Source organism: Raphanus sativus, chromosome 1 (assembly GCF_000801105.2).
Source record: "Raphanus sativus cultivar WK10039 chromosome 1, ASM80110v3, whole genome shotgun sequence".
In the NCBI taxonomy this organism is placed as follows: Eukaryota; Viridiplantae; Streptophyta; class Magnoliopsida; order Brassicales; family Brassicaceae; genus Raphanus; species Raphanus sativus.
Window position 1 is genome coordinate 21,260,617 of NC_079511.1, and position 25,058 is coordinate 21,285,674.

General features: G+C 43.4%; 5 protein-coding genes across 5 annotated transcripts; 4 read left to right on the top strand and 1 right to left on the bottom strand.

The window, feature by feature from the left end:
- Positions 1-1,973: 1,973 nt before the first annotated feature.
- Positions 1,974-3,209, top strand: LOC108848052 (agamous-like MADS-box protein AGL93). The gene has a single exon (XM_018621462.2). It carries the CDS (start codon positions 2,357-2,359, stop codon positions 3,110-3,112), a length of 756 nt encoding a protein of 251 aa, XP_018476964.1. The 5' UTR covers positions 1,974-2,356; the 3' UTR covers positions 3,113-3,209.
- Positions 3,210-4,837: 1,628 nt separating this feature from the next.
- On the top strand, positions 4,838-5,683 carry LOC130497580 (agamous-like MADS-box protein AGL53). Its single transcript, XM_056990497.1, has one exon. The coding sequence runs from the start codon at positions 4,838-4,840 to the stop codon at positions 5,681-5,683; it is 846 nt and encodes a 281-aa protein (XP_056846477.1).
- A 2,830-nt stretch (positions 5,684-8,513) lies between these two features.
- Positions 8,514-9,502, top strand: LOC108838780 (agamous-like MADS-box protein AGL93). Its single transcript, XM_018611658.2, has one exon. The coding sequence runs from the start codon at positions 8,552-8,554 to the stop codon at positions 9,362-9,364; it is 813 nt and encodes a 270-aa protein (XP_018467160.2). The 5' UTR covers positions 8,514-8,551; the 3' UTR covers positions 9,365-9,502.
- Positions 9,503-12,772: 3,270 nt separating this feature from the next.
- On the top strand, positions 12,773-14,786 carry LOC130496567 (putative 57 kDa heat shock protein). The gene is made up of 3 exons (XM_056988740.1): positions 12,773-12,894; positions 13,226-13,597; positions 13,692-14,786. The coding sequence occupies exons 1-3, from the start codon at positions 12,852-12,854 to the stop codon at positions 13,793-13,795; spliced, it is 519 nt and encodes a 172-aa protein (XP_056844720.1). The 5' UTR covers positions 12,773-12,851; the 3' UTR covers positions 13,796-14,786.
- Positions 14,787-24,119: 9,333 nt separating this feature from the next.
- Positions 24,120-24,629, bottom strand: LOC130497583 (uncharacterized). The gene has a single exon (XM_056990504.1). It carries the CDS (start codon positions 24,627-24,629, stop codon positions 24,120-24,122), a length of 510 nt encoding a protein of 169 aa, XP_056846484.1.
- Between the last annotated feature and the right edge of the window lie 429 nt (positions 24,630-25,058).

The following is a 25,058-nucleotide window of genomic DNA, read 5'->3' on the forward strand; positions in this document are numbered from 1 at the left end:
ATAAATCACCATTTGAAATGTTGAATTCTAAAGCAGTAGACTACAAAGGACTTCGTGTTTTTGGTTGTCTTGCTTACTGTTCTACGTCACCCAAGAGCAGAACCAAGTTTCAACCAAGAGCTGAGGCGTGTATATTTCTTGGTTATCCTGCTGGTTACAAGGGTTATAAAGTGATGAGCCTTGACACCAACAAGATACATATCTCGCGAAATGTCATATTTCATGAGGATATATTTCCTTATGCTCAGAGTCAGTCTCCTTCTTACATTGACTTCTTTACTTCTCTACATAAACCAGTTACTAATCCTGTTACTGGAGTAGATGAAAGTAAACGGCTATCTAAGTTACCTGCAACGGATGCTACGGATACTTCTTCTAGTTCCATTCCGGTTCCTGCTGTAACTGATAGTAAAAGGCCTTCAAAGTTGCCTTCTTACCTTCAAGATTACTACTGCAATGTTACTGAATCTGATACTGAGATTCCTTATCCACTCTCTGCATACATGTCTTTTGACAATCTTTCCGAGAAGTACAAAGCATATATATGCTCTGTAGCTTTAATCCCAGAACCTACTTCTTTCAAGCAAGCTAAGAACTTTGTTGAATGGCTTGAAGCTATGAATGAAGAACTTAAGGCTCTGGAGCAGAACAATACTTGGATTGTCGTTTCTTTACCTCCGGGGAAGCACGCAATTGGTTGCAGATGGGTGTATAAGATCAAAGTAAATGCAGATGGTACTATTGAAAGATACAAAGTGCGCTTAGTGGCAAAAGGGTATACACAGGAGGAAGGGGTTGATTTTGCTGACACCTTCTCTCCAGTTGCCAAGATGACAACAGTTAAAACCCTTCTTGCTGTCTCTGCTGCAAAGAAATGGAGTCTCACTCAGTTAGATATTTCTAACGCCTTCTTGAATGGAGACTTGGAGGAAGAGATATACATGACTTTACCTCCAGGATACACACCAAAGGAGGGGGAATCACTTCCACCTAATGCGGTTTGTAAACTCCAGAAATCGTTATATGGTCTGGAGCAAGCTTCAAGACAATGGTTTCTCAAACTGAGTGAAGCTTTGATGTCATTTGGCTTTAAGAAATCAAATGCAGATCATACACTTTTCATTCGTCATATTAATGGAGTGTATACTGCAGTGTTGGTTTATGTTGATGATATCATCATTGCTAGTAATAGTGATGATGATGTTGATCAACTAAAAGAAGACTTGGGTAATGCATTCAAGCTCCGGGATCTTGGTACTTTAAAGTACTTCCTTGGCCTTGAAATAGCTCGATCCAGCAAAGGTATTTCAGTTTGTCAACGCAAGTATACTCTGGGTTTACTTGAGGATACTGGACTTCTTGCTTGCAAACCTTCTCTGGTTCCTATGGATCCTAGCGTTAAGCTTACTCTGTTTTCTAAAGAACCTGTTCTTGAAGATGCTTGTCTTTATCGACGTCTCGTTGGATGCTTGATGTATTTGACTATCACACGTCCTGACATTACGTTTGCTGTCAACAAACTGTGTCAGTTTACATCTGCTCCAACTCAGACGCATCTTAAGGCTGCATACAGAGTTCTTCATTATCTAAAAGGGACTATTGGATATGACATTTTCTACTCGGCGGATTCTGATCTTGTCTTGCAAGCATTCACGGATGCTGACTGGGCATCTTGCTTGGATTCTCGCCGTTCTACTTCTGGATATTGTATGTTTCTTGGACAATCTTTGATCTCCTGGAAGTCCAAGAAACAACAAACAGTTTCTCACTCCTCTGCTGAATCGGAATACAGAGCAATGGAGTATGGTTCGCGTGAAGTTGTCTGGCTTTTGGGTCTTCTTCTCGAGTTGCAGGCACCACAGTCTGGACCAGTTCCATTCTTCTGCGGCGGCTATACACATTGCTACTAACCCGGTTTTCCATGAAAGAACAAAACATATCGAGCTTGATTGTCACCAAGTCCGTGAACGACTTCTCAAAGGTTTCATCAAGCTTCTCCATGTCAAGACTGCACTTCAGATTGCAGATATCTTCACTAAACCTCTGTTTTCACCTCAGTTTTATTCTCTGGTTGGCAAGATGGCCTTAAAATCACTTTTCTTGCCATCTTGAGGGGGAATAATAGAGTGTAAAATTGTATTTCGGTTATATTGGTTAGATGTGGTTCAATGTGGTTTAGTACTGGTTTAATATGTTAAGTAAACCAGGAACAATACACACACTATATATGCCGTTGTATTGACTTCTTTTCACTTCAATGAAAGAAATGAGTTTGTTACGAGTTTGTTAGATCATCGTCTCTCTCGTCTCTTTCTCTCTCTCTCGAGCTCAAGCTCCATCTTCTCTATCAAAGACCATGCTCAAGAAAGCTTTGGAGCTTACCGTTCTCTGCGATAACGAGATTTGTGTGCTACACTACGATCGCGACGGTAATCTCGTCAACACCTTGCCCGAAGATCAGTCGCAAGTCACAGGCATTCTCGACAAGTACAGAAACCTAAGCGACGGTGAAAAGCTGAAGAAAAGCACGAATCTTTCACAGTTCTACAACAAGAAACTGGTGGACGAGAAGAAAAGATCTCTTACCGACGCAGAGGAACGCAAAAGATTCACCAAGAAAGTTGGAGATTTCAAGGGTTCCTTGTTGGATCAGTTTCATATGTTAAAAGACAGGGTTCGTGACCTTCGTTACTCCCAGGATCATTATCATCAGACCCAGCAAGATCAAGATCAGAGCCCTTTTCTTGATGTTGTGTCTGATAAAAATCACAACATTCCGGAGGCGTCTTCTTATGGCTTCGTCCCCGCTAGTGACTTCTCTTCTTCACTAATCGAGGAGGAGAATCCATTGATGAATTTTATTCCGCACGATCTTGATCAACAACAATCATTCACGAATCTTCTCATGAGTGGTGATCATCATGTGTCAACAATTACCGACCAATACCTCCCGAGCCCTGCTCCTTCCTCAACCGTATGCTCCTCCAATCATCATCAGGGCAAATTCTCAGTCTTTCTGTTCAACCATGAAACGGCCACGTTTACTCAACTTCCCAACTCTGCTTCTTCAAGCTTCGGCCAAGGGTTTACTGGCACTTTAACCTCTTACTGATCAGATATCCAAGTAACATCTCATTGGTTCATATGATGATTAGTCTAATGTTTTCCACTTATTGTAAATTTATGTCAAATATTATATTTTGTGATGTATTTTGCGAATGGGAAGGTAAAAATGAAACACTTTTCTTACTTTAACAAATGCAAATGAATTTTTACTTGAGGACCACTCTAACCAATGATCAAGTGGAGTAGAAAGTTTACACATTGATCCTTGCATGTCACGTCACTCATAAAGAAATAATATTACATAAAATCAGTTAAACCATGTTTAACCCAAAGCAACCCCTGAACTTTCTCATCTCCAATGGCGGCCTCTCTTCTTCTGAACCGTGTTTCACAGATGGAGCTGCTGAGAGATGTTATAAAACTTGTGCTTCTCTTCAGGGTTTAGATAAGGATTAAGCAAAGCTTATGTTTGCTTCCTGTTGTGTATAATACCAGATAGATTTTGTCAGGAAAATGAGATTTTTATTTATTTATTTAATAATTTACTGGAATTAGCAGACGATGCCAAAAGCTGCGTTTTATCGTACTGATTGATCAAGTTTCATGATTTGATCAAATCTGTGTTCTTAGCATATATTTTTTTTGTCTTGTAACGTTTTCCTTATTTACCAGTGCACATTTCTATACTCGAAACTAGTTGCTCTAAGCTTTTGCAATCTTCTTAGATCATCTGCAATTTTTTTTTAAGTGAATTTAAGTGGCAAAAATTATTAATATCCTTACCAACAACAAATACATTATACGAGCAAGTTCAGTAATTTTTTTGTCTCTGTTTAACCAAACTTTTTGTCTCTGTACATTATCGGTTTAATGATTTTGGTTGATGTTTTATTTGTTTTGGATTTAATTTTAGAGCGCTTGACCATAAAACAGTGCTTCTCCCAACAAACAGAGACAATGATCGAAGACCAGAGGTCCAGAACATTATTACAAGACAATTTTAAATTTATTTTCTGCATTCTATATTTACCAAATTTCCAAATCTTGACGCATCCAGCTTTGATTTATTACTAAGCAGACATCGGATCCGACAGTGCGCGTCTTTGGTTTCGAATAGTACATCCAGGTAGGTCTCTCTGCTTACCGTGCTCAAACTTGTTCTTCACGGTATTGTTTCTTCTTCTTCTCTCCTGATTCGGTTGGCTCTAATGCATCACCATTCATGTCTTGATCGCTATTTTCTGTAACACAAGATAAGGAAGTGTCCGTGGTTCCCATCCACATAAACTGATAAGTTTTTGTGCCTGCAAACATCAATGCATCAGTACTATTATTCGCTATGACTCAAAAAAATATACCAAATGCCTCTCAGAAAGGATGAAATAGTCAATAAGTGATCATTAATTAGATGTAGTCTCTAAGACAGTTACATCATATGAACGAAACTAAAGTAAATAGAGAAGAATGACGAACCAATAGTCTATTGTACAACACAAACAAACGGTTAAAAAATCCCAACGGCTTAAATAAAATGGACAAAAATGGAAATTTATGCACTTAATTAATAAAAATGCAACACGGACACGGTAAAAATCCCTAAGGGCTATAATAAGATGACAAAAAAGGAAATTAAAAAAAGAAAATAATACATCAAGAAAAGGAAATCAACAACGATAATCAAAATCTATAAATATACGCAGCCCTAAACCCTCTGCTCACGCTACTAATCACTCACTCACACTTCTCTTCTATCTGCAAAACTCTCGAAGCTATGGTTTCTTTTTCTTCTTCTCCTTCTGATTCTTCGACAAAGACGAAGAAAAACAAGCTCTCTGTCAAAAACCAAACCCGTTTCAAGGAATCGTTCTTGCTGGCAAGAGAGAAGACGATTCTCAAGAAAGCTTTGGAGCTTACCGTTCTCTGCGACAACAAAATTTGTGTGCTACATTACGATCGCGAAGGTAATCTCGTCAGCACCTTGCCCGAAGATCAGTCGCAAGTCACAGACATTCTCGACAAGTATAGAAACCTAAGCGACGGTGAAAAGCTAAAGAAAAGCACGAATCTTTCACAGTTCTACAACAAGAAACTGGTGGACGAGAAGAAAAGATCTCTTAGCGACGCAGAGGAGTGCAAAAGATTCACCAAGAAAGTTGGAGAGTTCAAGGGTTCGTTGTTGGATCAGTTTCATATATTAAAAGACAGGGTTCGTGACCTTCGTTACTCTCAGGATCATCATCATCAGACCGAGCAAGATCAGAGCTCTTGTCTTGATGTTATGTCTCAAGAAAATCACAACTTTCCGGAGGCGTCTTCTTATGGCTTCTTCCCCGCCAATGACTTCTCTTCTTCACTAATTGAGGAGGAGGATCCGTTGATGAGTTTTATTCCGCACAATCTTGATCAACTAGAATCATTCACGAATCTTCTCATGAGTGGTGATCATGTGTCAACAATTACCGATCAATACCTCCCGACCCCTGCTCCTTCCAATCATCATCAGGGCAAATTCTCAGTCTTTCTGTTTAACCATGAAACGGCCACGTTGACTCAACTTCCCAACTCTGCTTCTTCAAGCTTCGACCAAGGGTTGATTGGCACTTTAACCTCTTACTGATCAAATATCCAAGTCACATCTCATTGGTTCATATGATGATTAGTCTAATGTTTTCCACTTAATTGTAAATTTATGACAAATATTATATTTTGTGATGTATTTTGCGAATGGGAAGGTAAAAATCAACATTTGTCTGTTTATCCCAAAGTTCATTACTCCTTTAGTCACAATTTACAATATGATGTCTGGCCCCCAATTTTCTTTTCATGCAACAACAAAACCTAATCTTGGACTTACAAATTTTTTTGTTTGCACGCGCAAACTACATGACAGAATATAAAAACAAGAGCAAATCTTTAACTCAAAAAGAAAAGACCTAATCTTAGACCGATGGGTCCATAATTTGAAAGCCAAATCTTTTAAGGTTGTACAGTTTGATGCAAACCAAGTTTTAAAAATAGAGACCAAAATGATAATCTTAACTTGAGAACCTCTCAAACCATGATCCTGGAGGTAGACATTTTAGATTCTTTCTCGACTGTTTCACCTGCAAGAAATAACACAATTAACCAAGTCAATGATTGCACAGCTAATCTCAAATGCGACTTTTAATCATGATCCTAATAATTTTCTCCTCCCATTAGGGTATTTTTTGTAATGATAGCAACAGGGAATGAGAGCTAAGAGTAATTACCAGACTGAGTGTTTGTGGTGACTTCGCCATAGATGGCTTTAAGAGTGGACATAGGAACAATCGCAGAATCACCAGCAGAGGTGGCTTCAGCAAAGAGTTGCTGTTATCGTACATCCGGGAATTGAAACAATAAATGGTACTATTCTCAAATCAAATTTGTAGAAGAACTAATGGAAGATGCCAAGCAGATATGACGATGATGATGATTTAAAATTACAAAAATCGATTTTGAGTCATAAAATGAAATCGGAAGGAAGAATAAAGGCGAGAATGGAAGATGACTCACCTGAAATGAGGGTTCGACGACGGAGCCGACAGCGACAATACTACTTCAAGGTTGATTTGAAAATATAATTTACGGCAAATCTCGAAAAGACTCTGTAAAAAGGTTTTGAAAAAAAAAAACTAAAATAACACAAAAGAAGAAAATAACTAAAAACGTTCATTTATTGAAGAAGTGTAAAAATTTTAAATCTCTATTCTTTTTTTTTGTCAACATTTTTTTTGTCAACAAATCTCTATTCTATAATATATAAATATAAATAAATATTTAATAAAACAAAAGGTTATTTTCTATCTTTTCAGTTCAAATTCGATTAATAATCAACATTTTATTTATTCAAATTTTCAAAAAATATTTTCTAAAAGAATTATTATTTTAAGCTTTAAATATTAATAGTTGTTTTAGAAAAAAAAGCTTAAACTTCACTTTAATAGAATCTATGTATATTTTACTTTTTTTAATAAAATCTGTTTTGGTGACTTTAGCAATTTATCCTATTTATTTTTAATAATTTATTTAAAGGGTAACTCCATTCGTTTTTTTATCGGTAATTTTATATGTTTCTTAATAATTTATTTACGGGGTAATTTGAGTATTTTTAAATTTGTTTCCTCAGTGAATTAAGTTGGTTAACTTCTAGGTTTACAGAACTATAAAACCATCTCCATTGGAGTCTCAAGGGAAGAACTCAGTTTCGCAAAACCTCTCTCGGATGAAACGGGTTCATGACTATTTCGTGGGCTCTACGACACGTAGCAGCCCACGATTGGTCTAATTATTATTATTATTATTTTTTTTAAAAAAATCAAACAGAAAAAAATAATAATAAAAAAATACTTTGTGAACCCCTCTTATGGTGGGGTTCACTAATGGAGATGCTCTAATGCTTCATTGTACGGTGTTTCTAGTTTTTCGATCGGTTTGTGTTGTCCTGATGATCCATGATCATTATGCTGGTTTTTAGATTAATAAGATTTTAATTGCTATAAATGTTACAACGGAAGTCACTATCTAATCCAACCATGAACCAACCTAGTAGTTCAGATGCAGCCATTCCACTGGATGAGTTGAGAACCCATAACTATGGTTTAAAGGTTTTGATCTGTGAAAGCTATATGAAATATTGTTTTACTTTTCTCAAAAGCGTTAAGGCAGCCGCCATCAAGAAACTTGATTTTAGTATGAACCAAACAATAATTTCTTTCAGAGTTATATGCTCTATAACTATAAATCACGTCATTGCTTTTCTTTATCTCATTGTCACATTGTAGCATAAAAGGTGATATTTACTTAAAAGGTGATATTTAGGGTATAACTTAGAAGACTAGTTTCCGCTATTGAGATTAGAATCATTGTAGCGAGAAACCATCTTTCAAATGCGAAAGAGACGAGCAATAAAGCAATAGTTGTCATCCGCATTCATCTCTGTTACAATTGGTTTTGGTTTTGTATTTGTTATAAGATGATCAAATAGTTGCAGTGGCTGCATTCTATGTACTATTATTAGCTATATGACTCAAAAATATACCAAATGCCTCTCAGAAAGGTGAAATAGTCAATAAGTGATCATTAATAAGATGTAGTCTCTCTAAGACAGTTACGTCATAAGAACGAAACTAAGCGAATTGAGAAGAATGACGAACCAATAGTCTATTGCACAACACAAACAAACGGTTAAAAAATCCCAATGGCTTAAATAAAATGGACAAAAATGGAAATTTATGCACTTAATTAATAAAAATGCAACACGGACACGGTAAAAATCCCCAACGGCTATATTAAGATGGCAAAAAAGGAAATTACCGAATGAGAAAAAAGAAAATAATACATCGAAAAAAGGAAATCAACAACGATAATCAAAATCTATAAATATATGCAGCCCTAAACCCTCTGGTCACGCTACTAATTAATCATTCACACTTCTCATTCTCTCTGCAAAACTCTCGAAGCCATGGTTTCTCTTTCTTCTTCTTCTTCTGATTCTTCGACAAAGATGAAGAAAAACAAGCTCTCTGTCAGAAACCAAACAACCCGTTTCAAGAAACCCTTCTTGCTGGCGAGAGAGAAGACGATGCTCAAGAAAGCTTTGGAGCTTACCGTTCTCTGCGATAACAAAATTTGTGTGCTACACTACAATCACGACGGTAATCTCGTCAGCACCTTGCCCGAAGATCAGTCGCAAGTCACAGACATTCTCGACAAGTATAGAAACCTAAGCGACGGTGAGAAGCTAAAGAAAAGCACGAATCTTTCACAGTTCTACAACAAGAAACTGGTGGACGAGAAGAAAAGATCTCTTACCGACGCAGAGAAACGCAAAAGATTCACCAAGAAAGTTGGAGATTTCAAGGGTTCGCTGTTAGATCAGTTTCGTATATTAGAAGATAGGGTTCGTGACCTTCGTTGCTCCCACGATCATCATCATCAGAGCCCTTGTCTCGATGTTGTGTCTGATAAAAATCACAACTTTCCGGAGGCGTATTCTTATGGCTTCTTCCCCGCCAATGAGTTCCCTTCTTCACTAATCGAGGAGGAGAATCCATTGATGATGAGTTTTGGTCCGCACGATCTTGATCAACAGCAATCATTCACGAATCTTCTCATGAGTGGTGATCATGTGTCAACAATTACGGATCAATACCTCCCAAGCCCTGCTCCTTCCTCAACCCTATGTTCCTCCAATCTTCATCAGGGCAAATTCTCAGTCTTTCTGTTTAACCATGAAACGGCCACGTTTACTCAACTTCCCAACTCTGCTTCTTGAGGCTTCGACCAAGGGTTGATTGGCACTTATTGATACATATATATCCAAACTCACATCTCTCATCTGCTTCATGATTGATTATAGTCTAATGTGTATTCTTTGTTCTTTCCACTTCTTTGTAAATTTTATGACAATATATACTACCTTCTTATTCCTATAATATACCTTCTTATGTCATCTAACTCTTCATGTCCAAGGCTTACTTTTAGAGATTACAAATGAAACACTTTTCTTACTTTAACAAATGCAAATGAATTTTTACTTGAGGACCACTCTAACCAATGATCAAAGTGGAGTAGAAAGTTTACACATCGATCCTTGCATGTCACGTCACTCATAAGAAATAATATTACATAAAATCAGTTAAACCATGTTTAACCCAAATCAACCCCTGAACTTTCTCATCTCCAATGGCGGCCTCCCTTCTTCTGCACCGTGTTTCACGCTATGTTTCTCTCCAACGGGTCGGAGGAGCTCTGCGTTTCAGTTCTCTCGATGCTCAATTTCACGGTGGGAGAACACTCTTTCCAGGTACCCTTTTGATCGTTTTTCATCCACCCATATGTTAAAGCAAACTTTTTTGAATAGAACAACTCTGGTTTCAGATCTGATTTAGTTTAAAGTTTCAGACTTTGATTACTGTCTCTGTCCTTACTTGTTAATTATGTTCTATCTTTTGTGTCCATGGCTTTTAGATTCTCTGTGAAGTTGTAAGATGAGAACTTTCCTTTTACTGATTAGTTAGGCATGTGGTGTCATTAACATTTGGTTTCTCGCTTGTGTGTGTTTACTCTTTAGAGAGATCATTGGCTACTCTTGCCGAAGGAGGAGCTTCCTGTTTTTTACAATTTAGCCCCAAACTTCAGAATTTGCAGAAACACGCCCATCAAATCAACCCTGAACTTTCGATTGGGATATTTAAACCCTGTCAAATGCAATTATGTATGCAAATGCAATATAAAGACCTAAATGCAACCTAAAAATAATCATAATAAGCTAAAATAAAAATCTAAAGCTCATTAAAATCAAGAGATATCAGTCACCAAAAACATGTCTTTGAGCCTATAACAAGATATTTAATTGTACTATAGCACTATAGCACCACCCCAGGTGACAATCCCAACCAATTCGGGTAGATGATGCTTCACGGATGGATCATGGAAAGATCGGAATAATTTCTCGGGGCAAGGATGGTATAGTACTTTGGCAGGATTTGATGGACTTATGGGAGCCAGGAATACAAGAGCAACTACTTCTCCATTACATTCGGAAATGGAGGCTCTTATTTGGGTGATGGAATGTATGAGGAATTTACGACAATTCTCAGTCACGTTTGTAACGGATTGTTCTCAGTTGGTGAAGATGGTTTCGGAACCAGAAGAGTGGCCAGCCTTTGCAAGTTACTTAGAGGATATTAGATCCTTGAGAAGGAGTTTTACTAGTTCAGAGCTCGTTCATATACCTCGGACACAAAATAAAAGGGCGGATAGCTTAGCACGAAGTGCAAGGAAGCAAGCGTCTTTTGTCGTCCATGGATGCGGTTTTCCCAGTTTGGTTTACAGAGTCTATATGAGTCTGTTGTTGCTGACAAAAAAAAACAAGATATTTAATTGGTGTTTTGTTAAAACAACAAACTTTTAAAATTGTGGCCAGAACAAATAAAACTTTAAAATAATACCAACAAACCATGCAAAAAAATAAGAAAAATTGTCTTTTAAATCATGAACTTTCAAATTTGGTTGAAAAAAGTCTGAACTTTCTCTTGGACAATTTAAAGCACCAATTTAATTTGACTAGCCATTTTAAACATCAATTTAGTTTGACTAAACCAAATTAAGTACGACGTTAACTCGGATAACAGAATGATTAAACAGAGTTAAATGACGTCTCTAATTTCCGTTAAGTCCAAAACGACGTCGTTTAAAAATCTTTTAAAAATATGCATTTAGGTGGAATTGAACCCATGACAATAGACACACACATGTAAAGCTCAAACCACTAGACCACTTAAATTTTTTTTAACATGATTGACTAGTAATAGTTATTATTGTGAAACCTCCAAATCATCTTATTCAACCCTAAATCCCTAAATAATTTTATAAATATTAAAAATTGTAAATAAATTATTAACTATACAAAATTTTGTGAACATTACTAAAAATATTAAAACTTATAATAATTATTAATTTAACTATAATATTAAGTTTTATTTACAAGTATTATTAAAAATACTACTTATAATTAACTATATGATACTAAATGATTTTTAATTATAATTTTTAATTAATAGCAATACTAAATGATATTGAATTATGATTTTTAATTATAATTTTTCATAATACTAAAATATTTTTAATTAGAAATCACAATTAAAAATCATTTTGTTTTATTAGTAATTAAAAATCATCTAGTAATTAAAATTATAATTAACAATCATTTAGTTTACTATTAATTAAAAATTATAATTAATTATTATTATAAATCAGACAAGTTATTATTAACTATAATTGTTTATTATAATTTTTAATAATACTAAAAGATTATATTTTTAAAATCATAATTAAAAATCATTTTGTATTATTATTAGTTAAAAGATATAATTAAAAATCATTTAGTTATTTATACTCAAAAAATTTCAAATAACTAATAAGCTATTTACAAGTTTTAATATTTATAAAATCATTTAGGGATTTAGAGTGTAAGAAGATAATTTGGAGGTTTCACAATAATAGGTATTAGTAGTCAATAAAGTTCAAAAAGTGCAAATAGTCTAGTGGTTTGCGCATTACATGTGTGTGTCTTTGGTCACAGGTTCAATCCACCCATATGTGATTTTTTAAAAGATTTCTAAACGACGTCGTTTTGAATTTAATGGAGATTAGAGACGGTATTTAACTCTGTTTAATCATTCTGTTATCCGAGTTGGTGCTTTAAATGGTCCAAGGAAAAGTTCAAGCTTTTTTTTAACCAAATTTGAAAGTTCGTGATTTAAAAAACAATTTTCCCTAAAAAATAACATGTAAAATTGGTTGTTAACTAATTTTGTTTGTTGTATGTGAATAGTAGATAAGGAGCGAGTGAGAAAAAAAGTGACAGCTCATTGTTTTTACCTAAGGGAATCATTGACGTCAGCCTCTTGCGGTAAAAAAGAAAGAGAGTTTGAAATAAAGCGAGAGAGACGAGCGAGGTTGCTTCCCCTCGTTTAACTGTTTTGTCGCATTCAAAAGGACACTGAAGGAGAGCTAATAAAAGAGATGGACAGCTAGCTCTCGGGTTCTTACCACGGTAAACAATTGCAAAGAAGGAAAGCAACTCTTTTTTATTTTAACAGTGATATTAAGTAAAGCGATGACCAGTCAAATAAAAGCCTCCTCTTTCCTCTTCTTATATCACGCAAGCAAAAGAGAGAGAGAGAGAGAGAGAGAGAGAGAGAGAGAGAGAATACAGAGAAAGAAGAAGAAGAAGAAGAAGAAGAAGAAGAGAAGAGATGGCTTCATTCATTGACATGTCGAGGGTTCCTTTCATCCCTGGTCTGTGTCTCCTTCTTTCTCCTTTTAACATGAAACTTTGTCGCAAAGATTTACTCTTTTTGGATCCTCCATGAACGTAAAGTTTCATTCTTTAATGCATCTAATTAGTTTTGATACTCTCTTATTGTGTTTAACATGAAACTTTGTCGATTTACTCTTTTTGGACCCTCCATGAACGTAAAGTTTCATCCTTTTTTGCATCTTAGTTTTGTTACTCTGTTTAAGTGTTTAGCTTGTTGCAAAGAAGATTGAAAAAGAATAAAGTTTGCTTTTTTTTTATATTGACTTCTGTGTCTGTCTACTGCGTTCTGTTTTGTGTAATGATGAACAGGGAGGTTGCACGCGACGAACAGCCCTTACCAGAGATACGGTCCAAAGGGTTTCATGGAAATCAAGGTCCTTGGCAACGACAGCCTCTACGTCCGCGTCGACTTGCCCGGAGTTCCAGACGACGCCATCCGCTACAGAGTCGACGCCGTGAGACAAAAGCTCGTCTTTTTCTCCGGTGAAGAAACTCTCCGCGACGGCGTCAAGGCTGAGGACGTTCGTGAGTACTCTGGATCCGCCGGTCTCGGCTGCGACTGCTGCGAGATCACCGGGGTTGATGCCAAGATGAAAGATGGAGTCTTGAGGATGATTGTGTCAAGGGTCAAAGTCAAAGACCACGACAACAAGTGTACCCACTTTGTGCCTCCCAACGCAGGTTCGATTCCCAAACCATTCAAAATAATCACACCGTTTTGTTTTGTGCAATTTAATTTTAAAAACGATCCTTTTCTGTTGTGTGTGTTTGAAAGGCAAATCTGGAAGATACGGTTACCAACGATCATCTGATGAAAGATACCTATACGATCAGGGGCGGAGCCACATGGTGAGTAGGGGTGGCGGATGCCCCGGATGATTTTTATAAACTCTATGTAAAATTTTGATAATGATCTTCATGCCCCGGTTGATTCTTTAAAGAATTTTGATATGCCTCCCATAACATTCATCTCTAGATCCGCCCCTGTATACGATGTGAGATCATTCAACATGGAGGATATACTGGAGGATCATCCCTTTGTGGTGAAAGGTCGCAAGGATGTACTCGCTCGCCAGCGGCGAACGTCTGACGGATCTTTCCACTTTTCAGTGGATATGCCAGGTGTTTGCAGTGACGACATGTTCGTGCTTCCCAACGAGAACTAGACAAGTTCTACGGTGGTGAGAACAAGGAGGTCTACGACCACGACGAGAGTTGCCGCATTTTCCTCGGAGCCGTCGACAAGACATCATGTTGTTCCTCCTATGGGATTCCTCTTTTGAGCCACGATATCGCTTGGGATGTAGAGTTTGGTGTTCTCAACATCCGTGTTTCACCACCTCCTCCTTGCAACAACAACAATGTTGGGGATGGATTGTCGCCATCCACAAGGCCCAGCGAACAGGAGGCCCATTACTGTCATTCAAAAGATGATCGGCTTGAAGCCGGCTCCCGACGAGCCGAGACTCGGCTCATGACTGCTTTAGCTAGGAAACGAGCAGCTGAAGAGAGCGATCAAACGGCTCGGGCCGAACAATCGTTCCGATTGGGTCTGCAAGTCAAAAGGCCCATAACAAAGAGGATGGATTAGGTCAGAGCTAACCGACCTAAGAGACTATATAAGGAGTTGAGGACAAGAAGGAAGGGGATGACCACTTAGACACACAGACTTGCGGCTAGATTATGGTTTCCATTACTCTCTTTGTATCTCGCCGCTTTCTTTGTACTTCCGGCTAGGAGCTTTCCGAGCATCGACTAGCCGGCTTTCTTACTCTTGTACCCTCGTTATTCCGACTCTAATAAAACGTCTCTGTTCATCCCACTCTTGAGTTCTTTTACTTTCTGTTGACCAAACTCACCTCAAACAATTGGCGCCCACCGTGGAGCCAATCAGAGTAACGTTTCTTAGACCGATATCACGATTGGTGACTCGAACCCCTGCACTTCCGGCGAAGCGCCCGAGCTTACGCCTCCGCCTCCTCCTCCTTTTCTCTCGTCGGACTTTTTGAGCTCCGTGATGGCTCGTCTCGCGCATCAAGAAGAAGTCCAGAAAACGACGAACGAGCAGCTCGCAGCCCTTGTAGCTGCTCTCACCGCTCCTGCTGGGCCGACAAGCCGTTCCCAGCCTGTCTGCCGCCATCTTTTCCCTCCAACACCGGCAGAAGATCGCGCCGTCGACGAACTTGACCCTAACGGACCTCCTGCCGCTTACCCTACTCCGGCGACAGCAGACCAAACGACGATTCGCGAGATCGCCGAGCTCAAACTCAGCCTTCAACATATGAGCTCGCTGATCCATCAAGCGACGAGCGCAGCTCCTCAGATCGACAGCGTTATCGCCTCCACCTCGCGCTCGCCTTTCGCTGGCGAGTTAACCAGAGTCCAGCTCCGCAAAATAGAAAAGCTTCGTCTTCCCGAATACAAACCCGGCGGCGACCCTGTCGAGCATCTAACATCCTTCAACATAGCGATGGCCAGAGCTCGTCTTTCCGACAAAGAGAAGGACGCAGGATACTGTCAGCTTTTCGTCGAAACACTGAACGAACAAGCGCTAACTTGGTTCTCGCAGCTCAGCGAGAACTCGATTCGCAGTTTCCGAGACCTCTCAGCTGTGTTTCTCAAGACTTACATCATGTTCGCCAAGCGAGCAGCAACCGCTTCTAGCCTGTGGAATATGGCGCAAACAAAGGACCAAAGCCTTAAAGACTACATGGAAAAGTTCAAGACGATCGTTTTTCGAGTCGATGTTCCTGATCACATCGCTATCGACGCCTTGATGAACACTCTCCTCGTCAACTCGAAGTTTCGAAAGGACTTGTATTTCAACCCTATGACTTCGCTCCCTGACGCTATCGCCAGATCTCACAACTTCATCCGAATGGAAGAAGACACCAAGGCGATAATCCGAAAGCAGAACGCCGCCAAGCCTGCAGCAGCCAAGAGTGCGGGTGCTCAGACAGAGCCACGCCAGCATGCACCAAGTGATACTGGCAGCAAAAAGGGCGGTCTCCTCTACGTCGTAGATGAGAACAACGCCCCCGTTTCAACCATGGTCATGCACGAAAAAAATGGAATGTCTATCAGCGAGAAACCGACTCTCCCGATGCATCTCCCAGTACCCCGAGTGCTGGAACCGTGGCTAAAGTTGATTCGGCGACGGGACCGACCAGAACGCCCATCGATCTTACGAAGCATTGCAAGTATCACGACGTCAAGGGGCACGATACGACTGAGTGCAAATCTCTCTACGCCCAGTTCCTCTCCTCGATCGAAAGCGGAGATTACAAGATCCAGCCACCGAAACCCAAACCGAAGGGGGAGAACAGCTGGAGCAGGAACAAAGACAAGAAAGCTCAGCGAAAATCGCAGAGCAAAAACCGTAAAAGTGACAAACAGCCAAAGGACGCAGAAAAAGCTGCCCGAGAGACCGACGATGACGACGACTCGGCAGATGACGATCAGCCGGCCAATCGCCAGCGCATCGAAGTGATCTGCGTCTAACCGCAAGGAGAGAACAAACCGGGATCCTCGTCCGACGAGGACGACGACATGAAAACTTTCCAAAGCACCACGGACCTTCGGTCCCTCCTCGATCAAAAGCTCCAATCTACTACCAAGGAAACGCCAGTCTCCACCGATCTCCGCCTACGCCTATGGATCGACTCGAACCGAGCCGCGAAAGCTTCAGCGCAAGAATTCTCTCACCAGCAATCCGCTGAAAAGCCGAACTGTGATTTGCGAAACAAACTCAACGCGAAGATCGGTGATCTGCGGACAACCTTCAACCGCAAGAAAAGGAATACTGCCGATACGAGTAACGACCTTCGCAACGTGCTCCGTGCAAAGCGTGCACAAACTCGTCCCCGGATAAATGTCATTATGGGCGGATCACCTCCTTGCGGCGATTCGGTTAGATCAGTCAAGGACTATCGCAGGCAAGCCACCACTTCCCAACGATGGCCCTAGAAGCAAGTAGACGATCAGCCGATTACCTTTTCGTCTGATGACACACTCGGCGTACACCTCCTCACAACGATCCTCTGCTCGTCGTGCTTGGCATTGACAAGTACGACGTCACAAAAGTGCTCATCGACACCGGTAGCTCGGTCGATATCATCTTTCGCGAAACCCTCGTGAAAATGGGGACCGATCTCAACGACGTTAAGCCCTCAACTCGAACCCTGACAGGATTTAATAGATCTTCCGAAGTAATCGCCGGCACGATCCGCCTCTCGGTTCATGCATGGGGAGTCACGCGAACGGTCAAGTTCTCCGTCGTCGGCTCCAAAGCTCCTTGTCACGTTATACTTGGCACCCCATGGTTACATTCCATGCGAGCAATCGCATCAACGTACCATCAATGTGTTAAGTTTCCGGTATCCGACGGATCTGTCAAAACTCTGAAAGGGGACCAGCAGGCTGCACATGACCTCCTGATCGCCACTGTTAAGATTCAGCGCTCTCAGTCGCTCGTCAACTCGATCTCTCCCCATGCGAGCAAATTTTGTCCGCAAAAAGAAGAGGTTCTAGAAGTACCGATCGATGACTCGGACCCGAGCAAATCCGTCCGAGTAGGCGCGTTTTTATTTGACGCAATGCAGTAGAAGATCCTCGACTTTCTCAAGCAGAACTTGTCCTCATTCGCTTGGACAATGTCCGATATGAAAGGAATCGATCCAGCTATCACAACTCACGAACTCAACGTTGACCCCAATTTCAAACCCATCCGCCAGAAGAGAAGAAAGTTGGGTCCGGAGCGATCCAAGGCAGTCGCTGAAGAAGTCGAGCGTCTACTCGGCGCCGGCTCAATTACCGAAGTTTGTTACCCAGAATGGTTAGCCAATCCAGTGGCCGTTAAGAAGAAGAACGGTAAATGGCGCATCTGCGTCGATTTTACCGATCTCAACAAAGCATGTCCTAAGGACAGCTACCCGTTGCCTAGCATCGATCGCCTAGTCGAGTCGACAGCCGGCAACGAGATGCTGACATTTATGGATGCCTTCTCGGGTTACAATCAGATCTTAATGCACCCAGACGACAGGGAGAAAACCGCGTTCATCACCGACCGAAGAACTTACTGTTATAAAGTGATGCCCTTCGGACTGAAAAATGCCGGAGCAACCTACCAAGGCTTGTCAATCGGATGTTCGCCGACCAGCTGAAAAAAACGATGGAAGTCCACATTGACGACATGCTCGTCAAATCACTCCGAGCTGATGACCACCTAATGCACTTGAAGGAATGCTTTGCGATCCTCAACAAGTACGGGATGAAGCTGAACCCCGCCAAGTGTACCTTCGGCGTCTCCTCGGGCGAATTCCTCGGTTACGTCGTCACGCAACGAGGAATAGAAGCCAATCCGAAGCAAATCTCAGCGGTCCTTGATCTCCCAAGTCCGAGAAACTGCCGAGAAGTGCAGAGACTAACGGGACGCATCGCCGCACTTCATCGCTTTATCTCCTGATCTACCGACAAGTGCCTCCCCTTCTACGATCTCCTCCGAGGGAACAAGAAGTTCATTTGGGATGACAAATGCGAGGACGCATTCACTCAACTTAAGCAGTACTTGACGACTCCTCCCATCCTAGCCAAGCCGGATGTTGGAGACGTCCTATCTCTCTATATCGTGGTCTCCTCAGCAGCCGTCAGTAGCGTCCTAATCAAAGAGGTCGCGGCGAGCAGCGTCCGATTTTTTACACGAGCAGACGGATGACTGGCCCGGAAACCAGATACCAAACCCTTGAGAAGCTGTCTCTGGCCGTCGTTAATTCTGCGAGAAAGTTACGACCCTAATTCCAATCGCACTCCATCGAAGTGTTAACCGACCAACCGCTCCGCACCGTCCTGCAAAATCCCAACAGAGCTGGCCGGTTGACTAAGTGGGCAATTGAACTGAGCGAACTCGACATCACCTATAAATGCCGAACAGCCACCAAGTCTCAAGTCCTCGCAGATTTCCTTGTAGAGCTCACACCATACCTTCCGCAGGACCTCGACATTCCAAGTCCCAACTGGATTCTCCACGTCGACGGGTCATCAACGAGCAAAGAATCAGGTGCAGGAATCCAACTTCAGTCACCTACGGGAGAACTCATTCGGCAGTCTTTCAGTTTTGATTTCCCAGCCTCTAACAACGAAGCGGAGTACGAGTCACTGATCGCGGGTCTCCGTCTCGCCAGAGCCGTTAAAGCCAAACGCTTAAGTGCTTATTGCGACTCGCAGCTCGTCGCTAGCCAGTTTAGCGGCGACTACGATGCTCGCAACGACCGAATGGACGCATATCTCCGGGTAGTCCAAGAACTTGCCAAGGAATTCGATTTCTTCGAACTTACCAAGGTTCCCCGAGGAGAGAATGTTTGCGCCGACGCATTAGCTGCACTCGGGAGCAAACTCCATGACCAAGTCAAAAGGACAATACCCATACACCGAATCGATAGACCGAGTATCGACGCTCCCTCCACAGAAAGTACTCCCACTGCACCAATCTCCGCAGCAACTCGACGATCCACTGACGATCCCAACAACACCGAGATGCCCGATTGTGACGACACCCCGATTGATTGGCGAGTAGAGTTCCTCGATTACCTTATCCGCGGGGAACTGCCAACAGATAAGTGGGCAGCAAGACGCCTAAAGAGACGCAGCGCCCACTACGTCGTTATGAACGACGAACTTCACCGAGTAACCGCGAACAAGGTACTCTTGAAGTGCATCCAAGGTGATGAAGTGCGACGAGTGATGGCAGAAACACACGACGGAGCGGGAGGAAATCATTCAGGAGGCCGAGCTCTCGCCCTCAAGGTCCAGAGCTCGGGCTTCTTTTGGCCATCAATGAAAACCGATTACGAAGCATATGCCCGTCGGTGCGACAAATGTCAGCGCCACGCTCCGAGTATCCAAAGCCCTACCGAGCTGCTGCGGACGTCTGCGGCTCCGTATCCATTCATGCGATGGGGTATGGATATCATCGGGCCAATGCCGAACTCGCGCCAGCGTCGCTTTATCTTGGTCCTCACCGACTATTTCACTAAGTGGATCGAAGCCGAGGCCTTCTCTCAGGTGACGGACAAGGAAGTCCGCACCTTTGTCTGGAAAAACATCATCTGCCGTCATGGCTTACCATACGAGATCGTGACGGACAACGGCTCTCAGTTCATGTTTGGAAACTTCAAGGAGTTCTGCAGTAGATGGAATATCCGCCTTAGCCCTTCGACTCCCCGCTACCTGCAAGGAAACGGACAGGCGGAATCCTCCAACAAAATTATCATCGATGGGATCAAGAAACGGCTCGACCTCAAGAAAGGCCATTGGGCCGACGAACTGGACGGTGTCCTCTGGTCGCACCGAACGACTCCTCGTGGTGCGACAAAATCCACCCCTTTCTCCCTTGCTTATGGGATGGAAGCAATGGCCCCTGCAAAAGTCATTATGACGAGTCTTCGCCGCGCCAAGATGCCTCAGTTCGTCGAACTCAACCAAGACATGCTCCTTGACGCCCTCGACGAACTCGAAGAGAAACGCGATCAGGCACTTCTCCGGATCCAGAATTATCAAAACCAGATCGAGAGTTACTACAACAAGAAGGTCAAAGCGCGCCCTCTCGAACTCGGTGACCTCGTCCTCCGGAAAGTTTTTGAAAACACTAAGGAACTAAACTCTGGAAAGCTAGGAACCAACTGGGAGGGACCTTACAAGATCACTCGAGTCGTCAAACCGGCGTCTACCGACTCGAGACTTCTCGCGGAGAGGCAGTCCCACGAGCTTGGAACTCGATGCACCTTCGTCGCTTCTACCAATAGAAACACCTCTATCACCTCTCCGAGTGAATGACCTACCATAGCCTAACATGGGAGATGTGTTTCATTCACTCGGAGAGATGGGAGAGGTGTTTCTATTGGTAGAAGCGACGAAGGTGCATCGAGTTCCAAGCTCGTGGACTGCCTCTCCGTGGGAAGTCTTGAGTCGGTAGACGCCGGGTTTGACGACTCGAGTGATCTTGTAAGGTCCCTCCCAGTTGGTTCCTAGCTTTCCAGAGTTTAGTTCCTTAGTGTTTTCAAAAAACTTTCCGGAGGACGAGGTCACCGAGTTCGAGAGGGCGCGCTTTGACCTTCTTGTTGTAGTAACTCTCGATCTGGTTTTTGATAATTCTGGATCCGGAGAAGTGCCTGATCGCGTTTCTCTTCGAGTTCGTTGAGGGCGTCAAGGAGCATGTCTTGGTTGAGTTCGACGAACTAAGGCATCTTGGCGTGGCGAAGACTCGTCACGTTGACTTCTGCAGGGGCCATTGCTTCCATCCCGTAAGCAAGGGAGAAAGGGGTGGATTTGGTCGCACCACGAGGAGTCGTTCGGTGCGACCAGAGGACACCGTCCAGTTTGTCGGCCCAATGGCCTTTCTTGAGGTCGAACCGTTTCTTGATCCCATCGATGATAATCTTGTTGGAGGATTCCGCCTGTCCGTTTCCTTGCGGGTAGCGGGGAGTCGAAGGGCTAAGGCGGATATTCCATTTACTGCAGAACTCCTTGAAGTTTCCAGACATGAACTGAGAGCCGTTGTCCGTCACGATCTCGTATGGTAAGCCATGACGGCAGATGATATTTTTCCAGACAAAGGTGCAGACTTCCTTGTCCGTCACCTGAGAGAAGGCCTCGGCTTCGATCCACTTAGTGAAATAGTCAGTGAGGACCAAGATAAAGCAACGCTGGCGCGAGTTCGGCATTGGCCCGATGATATCCATACCCCATCGCATGAATGGATACGGAGCCGCAGACGTCCGCAGCAGCTCGGTAGGGCTGTGGATACTCGGGCATGATGCTGACATTTGTTGCACCGACGGGCATATGCTTCGCAATCGGTGTTCATTGATGGCCAAAAGAAGCCCGAGCTCCGACCTTGAGGGCGAGAGCTCGGCCTCCTGAATGATTTCCTCCCGCTCCGTCGTGTGTTTCTGCCATCACTCGTCGCACTTCATCACCTTGGATGCACTTCAAGAGTACCTTGTTCGCGGTTACTCGGTGAAGTTCGTTGTTCATAACGACGTAGTGGGCGCTGCGTCTCTTCAGGCGTCTTGCTGCCCACTTATCTGTTGGCAGTTCCCCGCGAATGAGGTAATCGAGGAACTCTACTCGCCAATCAATCGGGGTGTCGTCACAATCGGGCATCTCGGTGTTGTTGGGATCGTTAGTGGATCGTCGAGTTGCTGCGGAGATTGGTGCAGTGGGAGTACTTTCTGTGGAGGGAGCGTTGATACTCGGTCTATCGATTCGGTGTATGGGTATTGTCCTTTTGACTTGGTCATGGAGTTTGCTCCCGAGTGCAGCTAATGCGTCGGCGCAAACGTTCTCTCCTCGGGGAACCTTGGTAAGTTCGAAGAAATCGAATTCCTTGGCAAGTTCTTGGACTACCCGGAGATATGCGTCCATTCGGTCGTTGCGAGCATCGTAGTCGCCGCTAAACTGGCTAGCGACAAGCTGCGAGTCGCAATAAGCACTTAAGCGTTTGGCTTTAACGGCTCGGCGAGACGGAGACCCGCGATTAGTGACTCGTACTCCGCTTCGTTGTTGGAGGCTGGGAAACCGAAACTGAAAGACTGCCGAATGAGTTCTCCCGTAGTGACTGAAGTTGGACTCCTGATCCTTTGCTCGTTGATGACCCGTCGACGTGGAGAATCCAGTTGGGACTTGGAATGTCGAGGTCCTGCGCAAGGTATGGTGTGAGCTCTACAAGGAAATCTGCAAGGACTTGAGACTTGGCGGCTGTTCGGCATTTATAGGTGATGTCAAGTTCGCTCAGTTCAATTGCCCACTTAGTCAACCGGCCAGCTCTGTTGGGATTTTGCAGGACGGTGCGGAGCGGTTGGTCGGTTAACACTTCGATAGAGTGCATTGGAAGTAGGGTCGCAACTTTCTCGCAGAATCAACGACGGCCAGAGCCAGCTTCTCAAGGTTGGGTATCTGGTTTCCGGACCAGTCATCCGTCTGCTCGTGTAAAAAATCGGACGCTGCTCGCCGCGATCCTTTTGATTAGGACGCTACTGACGGCTGCTGAGGAGACTGCGATATAGAGAGATAGGACGTCTCCAACATCCGGCTTGGCTAGGACGAGAGGAGTCGTCAGGTACTGCTTAAGTTGAGTGAATGCGTCCTCGCATTTGTCATCCCAAATGAACTTCTTGTTCCCTCGGAGGAGATCGTAGAAGGGGAGGCACTTGTCGGTAGATCGGGAGATAAAGCGATGAAGTGCGTCGATGCGTCTCGTTAGTCTGCACTTCTCGGCAGTTTCTCGGACTTGAGAGATCATGGACCGCTGAGATTGGCTTCTATTCCTTGTTGCGTGACGACGTAACCGAGGAATTCGCCTGAGGAGACGCCGAAGGTACACTTGGCGGGGTTCAGCTTCATCTCGTACTTGTTGAGGATCGCAAAGCATTCCTTCAAGTGCATTAGGTGGTCATCAGCTCGGAGTGATTTGACGAGCATGTCGTCAATGTGGACTTCCATTGTTTTTTCCCAGCTGGTCGGCGAACATCCGATTGACAAGGCTCTGGTAGGTTGCTCCGGCGTTTTTCAGTCCGAAGGGCATCACTTTATAACAGTAAGTTCCTCGGTCGGTGATGAACGCGGTTTTCTCCCTGTCGTCTGGGTGCATTAAGATCTGATTGTAACCCGAGAAAGCATCCATAAATGTCAGCATCTCGTTGCCGGCTGTCGACTGGACTAGGCGATCGATGCTAGGCAACGGGTAGCTGTCCTTAGGAAATGCTTTGTTGAGATCGGTAAAATCGACGCAGATGCGCCATTTACGGTTCTTCTTCTTAACGACCACTGGATTGGCTAACCATTCTGGGTAATGAACTTCGGTAATTGAGCCGGCGCCGAGTAGACGTTCGACTTCTTCAGCGACTGCCTTGGATCGCTCTGGACCCAACTTTCTTCTCTTCTGGCGGATGGGTTTGAAACTGGGGTCAACATTGAGTTCGTGAGTTGTGATAGCTGGATCGATTCCTTTCATATCGGACATTGTCCAAGCGAATGAGGACAAGTTCTGCTTGAGAAAGTCGAGGATCTTCTGCTGCATTGCGGCAGATAAAAACGCGCCTACTCGGACGGATTTGCTCGGGTCCGAGTTGTTGATCGGTACTTCTAGAACCTCTTCTTTTTGCGGACAAACTTTGCTCGCAGGGGGAGAGATCGAGTTGACGAGCGACTAAGAGCGCTGAATCTTAACCGTGGCGATCAGGAGGTCACGTGCAGCCTGCTGGTCCCCTTTCAGAGTTTTGACAGATCTGTCGGATCCCGGAAACTTAACACATTGATGGTACGTTGATGCGATTGCTCGCACGGAATGTAACCATGGGGTGCCAAGTATAATGTGATAAGGAGCTTTGGAGCCGACGACGGAGAACTTGACCGTTCGCGTGACTCCGCATGCATGAACCGAGAGGCGGATCGTGCCGGCGATTACTTCGGAAGATCCGTTGAATCCTGTCAGGGTTCGAGTTGAGGGCTTAACGTCGTTGAGATCGATCCCCATTTTCACGAGGGTTTCGCGAAAGATGATATCGACCGAGCTACCGGTGTCGATGAGCACTTTTGTGACGTCGTACTTGTCAATGCCAAGCACGACGAGCAGAGGATCGTTGTGAAGGAGGTGTACGCCGAGTGTGTCATCAGACGAAAAGGTAATCGGCTGATCGTCTACTTGCTTCTGGGCCATCGTTGGGAAGTGGTGGCTTGCCTGCGATAGTCCTTGACTGATCTAACCGAATCGCCGCAAGGAGGTGATCCGCCCATAATGACGTTTATCCGGGGACGAGTTTGTGCATGCTTTGCACGGTGCACGTCGCGAAGGTCGTTACTCGTATCGGCAATATCCCTTTTCTTGTGGTTGAGGGTTGTCCGCAGATCACCGATCTTCGCGTTGAGTTTGTCTCGCAAATCACAGTTCGGCTTTTCAGCGGACTGCTGGTGAGAGAATTCTTGCGCTGAAGCTTTCGCGGCTCGGTTCGAGTCGATCCGTAGGCGGAGATCGGTGTAGACTGTTGTTTCCTCGGTAGTAGATTGGAGCTTTTGATCGAGGAGTCCCTGGTGCTTTGGAAAGTTTTCATGTCGTCGTCCTCGTCGGACGAGGATCCCGGTTCGTTCT

What these genes read in the sequence shown, in the direction of transcription:
- LOC108838780 (XM_018611658.2), top strand. Translation starts at nt 8,552, where the DNA reads ATGGTTTCTCTTTCTTCTTCTTCTTCTGATTCTTCGACAAAGATGAAG.
- LOC108848052 (XM_018621462.2), top strand. Translation starts at nt 2,357, where the DNA reads ATGCTCAAGAAAGCTTTGGAGCTTACCGTTCTCTGCGATAACGAGATT.
- LOC130497583 (XM_056990504.1), bottom strand. Translation starts at nt 24,629, where the DNA reads ATGGCCCAGAAGCAAGTAGACGATCAGCCGATTACCTTTTCGTCTGAT.
- LOC130497580 (XM_056990497.1), top strand. Translation starts at nt 4,838, where the DNA reads ATGGTTTCTTTTTCTTCTTCTCCTTCTGATTCTTCGACAAAGACGAAG.
- LOC130496567 (XM_056988740.1), top strand. Translation starts at nt 12,852, where the DNA reads ATGGCTTCATTCATTGACATGTCGAGGGTTCCTTTCATCCCTG. An exon ending in GAGGGTTCCTTTCATCCCTG is followed by an intron (nt 12,895 to 13,225) that starts GTCTGTGTCTCC and finishes AATGATGAACAG; the next exon opens with GGAGGTTGCACGCGACGAAC. An exon ending in CTTTGTGCCTCCCAACGCAG is followed by an intron (nt 13,598 to 13,691) that starts GTTCGATTCCCA and finishes TGTGTTTGAAAG; the next exon opens with GCAAATCTGGAAGATACGGT.